Genomic DNA, 7,925 nt, shown 5'->3' with positions numbered 1-7,925 from the left:
CTGTATGTATGCGTCTAGAATTGTTTTGCTGTGAGTTACTAGAATGAGAGTTTTCTTTCAACTGAACGATGCCCACTAGCTGCCAGTTCAGTCGAAAGAAAATGGTTGCAACATGAAACGGCTCACAACAAGGTTTGTGGATTATCTTGTGTAACCGGGTCATGATTTCGGGAAAGAGACATTGCTGTTGACTTGTTCAAATGTATTTTTTGGCGCTTTGAGCACCACAAGCCGAATGCCATCCAGTTCCATTGTACTGGAGAGAAGGCAGACATCTGTACGGCCGATATCTCCAAAATCAGGCGACTCGCACCAAAACAATCTAGATGGATAAATGGCACTACAGGTAAGGGGGAAAATATGTATTTTTGATTTTGGGTGTTGAATCTGTTCACCAGGTTTTCAGTCTTTTTACATGGCCTCAATGGGAAGTAAAAATCAGAATGCTACAAACTGGCCCAGCTGTATCTGATCTGGCCAGTTATTAGTTTATGTTCTGGTTTTCATTTGCGGTCGAGTGCTGAATAACCGCCATGTTAAAACCGAGTTGAATATTGCTTATTGCATAAAGAGTACACAACTACACACCAATTCCAAATCTGTGATGTCACTGCCTGTTGTACTCCAGAAGGTGACATTACCTGGCACTGATCTGTGATGTCACTACCTGTTGTACTCCAGAAGGTGACATCACCTGGCACTGATCTGTGATGTCACTACCTGTTGTACTCCAGAAGGTGACATCACCTGGCACTGATCTGTGATGTTACTACCTGTTGTACTCTATAGAAGGTGACATCACCTGGCACTGATCTGTGATGTCACTACCTGTTGTACTCTATAGAAGGTGACCTCACCTGGCACTGATCTGTGATGTCACTACCTGTTGTACTCTATAGAAGGTGACCTCACCTGGCACTGATCTGTGATGTCACTACCTGTTGTACTCTATAGAAGGTGACCTCACCTGGCACTGACTGAAAATCAGCCACTAACAGATGGGCCAGTTGAAGGTGTGAGTGTCTCTTGAAAGGAAAATTCCACCCTAAAATCTGGACTTGTTGAGCTTCAGAATGGCTCTCGGTGATGTGGGTCCATTTGGTTTTGGTGTGTTTTTCTCCTTCCTGAGGGAAAACTGACCAATAGCCGCAGATGTGTGTTCAGCAGCTACAATGGACTTTGATGGCATGTTTCAGCGATCTAAAACCTCAGCGGTAAAGGTCAGGATTTCGATGATGAAAATGTTTTGTCACTGAATCAAAGTTGCAATGAATATTGAAGTGTTAGCGATGATATTAAGCAACACATTTGAGGAGGAGAGATGATTAACTTGGTCATTTCCAGCCAGGGCTGCATCATCTTCTTGGGGGACCTTGTTTGGTAACATCACCTAATAACTGAAAGTAATGTTCCCCCTCGTGGCATCTCCAAATAATAGGGGTGTGAAAACATGGCATGTGACAAATCAAATCACGAGCAAAATTGGAAGAATCTGACAAACAAAACCCAGTTTTACATTGTGCACACATGTGATTATATGTGTACTACTGTTGTGTGTATTTCTTCATTCTAAAGCAGTTTCTTCAGGACTGGTCTCTGCTGAGCACCGTCCTGCTTCACACTCACTGCAGTTACACTCTTCGCCTACAGGGGGCTCCCTAGTACAACCAGTCAACCAGCCAGCAAGAACCACATGTAACTGAAGCAGGAATGAGTTATTTTGGACTAAACTCGCCCACCCCAAAAATGCATGTATATCGATTAAATCTGCCTTATTAAAGCACTGGTGTTGATCTTGTCATCCTGGTGTCAGTTGTTGCTTTACTCTCAGCCAGTCCAGCTCACCAGATTAGAGGAGAAATAGCATCCAGATCAATGAGATCTTGTGCTTTGACAGCCAGGAAAAGATCAGAGTTTCAGATTCACACATCAGAGGCCACATGTAGAAACCACATGTAGAAACCACACGAAGTTTGCTGCACTGCACCACTTTACACACAGCTTTCACAATCCATGGGACCGGTACACATCTCTCACCAGTGTTGGGCAAGCTACTTTAAAAATGTAATATACTACACATTACTAGTTACTTTAATTTGAAAGTAATAAGTTACTTTACAATATTACCGTCTGCATAGAGTAGCTCGTTACTTATTACACTATTTTTGCATTAGGCTACTTTCACCAAAATAACAGCATCGCCGGCCCGGGAACATCTCGAAAAAGAATTTCAACAGTCTTGAAGTCAGGGTAAACCATCTAAAATTCTAAATGTTATCCTTTTCCTTTGTTATTGTCATCTAATAATGGTTATTTGCATAAAAACAGTTTGATTAGGAAATGATTGTATCTTTATTTAAATATGTGCTTTGATTAAAAACAAATGTAACTCAATTTGTAACTTGTGTTTAGTAGTTGACAAAGTAACTGGTATAATATTACGGAAATCCTATTGGTAATAAATTATATTACTGAGTTACTGCTAAAAGTAATATATTACCTGTGTTACTTTTGTATTGCGTTAGCCCCAACACTGTCTCTCACACCATGCATACTGTACACAGTCTTCTGAGTCCGACTAGTGTGCTGTTGCGAAAAAGGATAATCTAAGTGTGAATTTGAGGGACTTACAGATTTTTTGGCCTTACACATATTTCTACACCTGAATATACACAGAGTTTGATGCGTTTGGCCACAGGTATTTTGTGCCTGGGCAACAAACACCACAACAGTCTAGACAGCCAAGACATGCTAAGTCAAGATGACTCAGCAGAAAGCTACCTGCACATGCCACTGGAATCATAGGGAAAGAAATGGGGTTGTGTCTACCAGGAACAGGAGTCTGGCAAACTAGGCTAGTAGGCTATTAATTATAGCTGCTGCGCTAGAAGAGTAGAAGAGGAGGAAAACGAAATGTGGTGGTCTGCAAAAACCCTTCACATGGTGAAAATGTGATGTTTTCATTTTTATTTCCATGAATTAGAAACTCTCCCCTATATATAACCTTTGGAATGACTGAGATAGCTCTTGTGTTTTAATCTGTTATGTGTCAAGTAAAACATGAGAAAACATAAAAAGAACTACTTTCCCTTTTGTTTTATGAAAATAATTGTTCAGCATGATTTACTACGGAGATGAAAGTAACCAAATCACTCAAAATGGCGGCAAAATCCATTTACGACCTTCTTTGGCACGTGTAGGTGTGACATTATGGAAGGTTCCCCTCACTTGGCCTACATTTTGTTGAAAGTTGCAAAGCTGTAGCACGTACGTCTTGATTTGTTAGGAATTTTCAAAGTTTGAAACTTTAGCTGTAGTGCCACCATCTATTGGACTATTGGTGCCAAATTTGCGTTGACAAAGTTTGGAATGGGACTGAACCTATGTGCAAAGTTTGGTTTATTTTCATGCATGGGAAGTTGGACTTCTTCGGAAGAGGAAGAATATAGGCAAATACAATTAATTAAAGCATCACAATTTTTAAAAAGATGAGGAAACTTAAAGGAACACTCCGCCAATTTTCAACCAGCTTTGTATCAGTACAAAATCAGTAGTATATCGGAAAACTGTAAAAAGTTTTGCAGGCATTCATTTAGTTTGACAGTTATTGAGAATTGATTTGAGATCAGTTGTGGACCAGTGATGTCATTCATGCAAAATGACATCACTGGTCCACAACTGTTTACAGTTTTCAGATATGTATGAGATTGCGCAAAATAAATCAGCATTGTTTTTCAGTGAAAAACAATGAAATATTGAATGAGTAAATTCCAAGTCCATCTTTCATAATGTAATCCTTATGGTTAAAGTACATCTTTCATAATGTAATCCTTATGGTTAAAGTACATCTTTCATAATGTAATCCTTATAATTATATTATATATTATATATATATATATATATATATATTATAATAATAATGTAATCCTTATGGTTCACTGGGAAATCAGTGGGAGAGGAAGAACAAGCAATGAAGCAGATCATTTTCAATGCCGAGTCATCATCCGCCCTATAGTGGCATCATTACTAGCAAAAAGAGAAACACTATACAGAAAGTAGACTGAAGTTCCTCATATCTTCCAGCCAGACTTTTTATTTCTTTAAACAATAATAATTAGTCGTGCGATCAACATTTACATCAGCTCGTCAACTTCAGAGCTTTAGTGTGATTTGATTATCCTGTTATTTGACACTTGTTTGAACAGAACACTATGATACAGAGTCCACACACACACACACAATATTACATATTTATTACAACCGATAGCTTGTCCCTCTCGCTTCATACAGGCAGAACAACGCATATCATCTCTGCACTGTGAATGGGGTGCTTTGGCAGTCCAGTTCAGTGTTTCTCAGTGTGCTGTGGGGACCACCAAGGGTCCCTGAGGGGATTCCAGGGGTTCCCCAGTCAATTAGTTGTTAAAACTTCACCATTCTTTCATTTACAAGAAGGTAACAGACTGTAGAACTCTTTTGACTCTTTTGATTCTCTACCCACAATACAGATAGTTTTGGAATTCTGGACAAAATCATATCTTATTAAACAAAAGTCACAGAATTGGATCTGCGAGACAAAATCTCATCTAATTGGGGGGGGGGGGGGGCCCTAATGTGGATTATATTAGGGGACCTTAATATTTAAAAAAAAAGTTGAGAATCACTGGTCTAGTTCTCCCTTCCCAAAGCCAAAAAATGCCAGTCAGCGTTTTCTCTCTCCCCCTCCCTCCATCCATCCATCCACCTCTGTTTGTTCCTTCCTTCTCCAAACTAGAGGCTTTGCAGATTCAACACAAAATTCCCAGCGACCACATCAGGTCCTTTGGGGAGTCAGCTGTGTGCAAATGACATCTAAATATAGAACAGTTACACTAGAAACAGACGTGTAAATATACAACTGAAACAGAGCAGCTGAGGCAGTGTGTTGTGCTGTGGCTGTAATAGTGTGAGAAGGTGTGTAGGTTACTGTGACACAGTCGCACGTCTTTAGCCCTAGTCTGAGTTGTAGCATGAGAGTTAACCTGAACAAACTGTTAGCTAGCTAACGAGCCAGCAAACACACTGATGTTAAAGGATTAGTCCGTCCAAAAATGAAAATCCTGTCATCTACGCTCTCCCTCTTGCCAAATGAAACATGTGAAATGTGTTAGTCCTACTCCTACTCCTACACCCCCACACACCCCCACACACACACACTCCCACACACACACACTCCCACACACACACACACACACACACCCCCACACACACACACACACACACACACACACACACACACACACACACACACACAGGTTGCCAGCACAAGTTTGTAGCAGCCTTCTCAAAACCAAAACAATCACACTGTGAATAAAAAGACATCCAGCATGATGACGACTTGTTGAAAATGAATCAGCTGTAGTTCAGATTTGCACTAAATGATGGTGTAAATAATAGGTCTTTTTGGAACTCGGAAGAACTGGTCACCACTGACTTCAGGCTGCTATGGAGCTGTACTGGCAACACCTGTGTTTCAGCTGGAATGAGGGGGGGGGGGGGGGGGTTATGATGACAGAATTTTATTTTTGGGCGAACTGTCCCTTTAATGTGAACATGCTAACGCTAGCTGCTGCTAGGTACATTAGTTAGTGTGCTATGTGTTAACAAGGCAGTGATGAGGCTGGCCAGATGCTATGGTTAGCTGGCTCAATTGGGGGTAGGGATCCCCCAGCGGGGGCACAAGATAAGTTATGAGATATGGAAACAACATTTCTACCTTACAAATTTATCATGTGTAATTTTTCAGATTTTTAGCTTTAGTTTGTTTGTTAAATACTGAATATTTTGTCCTTCTCTCTGCCTCCACTGATAACCAAATTAAAGAATCAATCTGTACTTCATTAAAAAAAAAAAGTCACCAGTCACAAAAACAGGCCATGAGTCACGACCCAAAGAAGGTTGAGAACCACTGAGCTAGTGAACAAGCTGACATGACTGACCCACAATCAGATGGATCAGAGACAGAGTATCAGCTTCCAGTCAAACAGCACAGAAAGTGACCCTGAGTTCTGCTGGGACGGCTGTTGTTCCTCCAATATGGCCGCCAGAGGGGGTATGTGATGTCATGTGACCTGAAAGACCTCTGTTTCACCATGCTTCCCCGAGCCACCCCCCCCCCCCCCCCCCCCTCTCCCTCCTCCCTCCTCAGGACCAGAGAGGAGGACGTTCTCCTTGCCCCTCTGGGTTCATTCATGCAGGCCGGACTGTGTGGTCATGAGGACCAGGGGCACCTCCTTGTCTCCGGTGCCCAGCACGGGGAACATCCTCTCGCTGAACTGCTCCCCCGTGAAGGTGTAGATCTCGCTGCCCGTCTTGACGTTGTAAAACGACACATGGCCCTCCTCCACGTCCAGGAACACCGCCACCCGCCGCAGCTTTGGCGGCATCTTCACCTGGACGTCAGACAGAAAGATACGGATTTAGAGAAATGATTCAATACCACTTTAAGTAAAAACGTCATCAGGAGATGAGGTCCTCAAAACACAGCTAAGGAATACATCCACGAGATAAACTAAATTCCCAGGCCTGATTTACAAACTTGAATAAAACAGGTAAATACAACTAGAAACGACAACGCTTCGCTTCCCTTCTAGGGTGGAGACTCTGAATGAACGGTTCTCGAGATAAACCGCTTTTTCTGTTGCCAGTAGGTGGCGCTATGACTATGCACGTGTCCGAAATTCGGTTTTCAGCTTTTTGCGTTGTCAGTACGTGGTGCTGTGACTATGAGCACTGCACTCCATCGGCGATCTGAGAAATGGTGTGCGAGTAATGGCCATTTAAAATCTCAAACATTGCTGCAGCACTACAGTTTCATGCCAGACTCCTGGGAAGTGTTTTGGCAAAGTTTGGCGGTGATCGCAGCAACTGTGTCTTGCAACTCCGGACATACATGCATACATACATACAGGACATACACGCATGCATACATACATACATGCATACATACATACAGGACATACACGCATGCATACATACATACATACATGCATACATACATACAGGACATACACGCATGCATACATACATACATACATACATGCATACATACATACAGGACATACACGCATGCATGCATACATACATACATGCATACATACATACAGGACATACACGCATGCATACATACATACATACAGGACATACAGACATACATACAGGACATACACGCATGCATACATACATACATACATGCATGCATACATACATACAGGACATACACGCATGCATGCATACATACATACATACATACATACATCCATCCATACAGGACATACACGCATGCATACATACAGGACATACACGCATGCATACATACAGGACATACATACATGCATACTGTACATACAGGACATACACACATGCATACATACAGGACATACACACATACATACAGGACATACACACATACATACAGGACATACATACATACAGTACATACAGGACATACACACATGCATACATACAGGACATACATACATACAGTACATACAGGACATACACACATGCATACATACAGGACATACATACATACATACTGTACATACAGGACATACACATGCATACATACAGGACATACACACATACATACAGGACATACACGCATGCATTCATACAGGACATACATACATACAGGACATACACACATGTATACAGGACATACACGCATGCATATATACAGGACATACACGCATACATACAGGACATACACGCATGCATATATACAGGACATGCATGCATACATACAGGACATACACACATACATACAGGACATACATGCATGCATTCATACAGGACATACATACATACAGGACATACACACATGTATACAGGACATACACGCATGCATATATACAGGACATACATACATACATACTGTACATACA

At 41.5% G+C, this 7,925-nt stretch overlaps 1 protein-coding gene across 1 annotated transcript in view; it reads right to left on the bottom strand.

Moving 5' to 3' along the window:
• Positions 1–4,084: 4,084 nt before the first annotated feature.
• The window catches only part of btr30 (bloodthirsty-related gene family, member 30), a 41,286-nt gene continuing 37,445 nt past the window's right edge, over positions 4,085–7,925 (bottom strand). The window contains exon 14 of the mRNA XM_083648505.1: positions 4,085–6,431. Within this exon, the coding sequence (XP_083504631.1) occupies positions 6,225–6,431 (207 nt within the window). The 3' untranslated portion in view covers positions 4,085–6,224. The remainder of the gene's footprint in view (positions 6,432–7,925) is intronic.

Source organism: Poromitra crassiceps (assembly GCF_964638095.1).
Source record: "Poromitra crassiceps genome assembly, chromosome: 13".
Taxonomy (NCBI): Eukaryota; Metazoa; Chordata; class Actinopteri; order Beryciformes; family Melamphaidae; genus Poromitra; species Poromitra crassiceps.
Note: the sequence above shows the minus strand (reverse complement) of the source record. Positions and strands in the feature narration are given on the sequence as shown.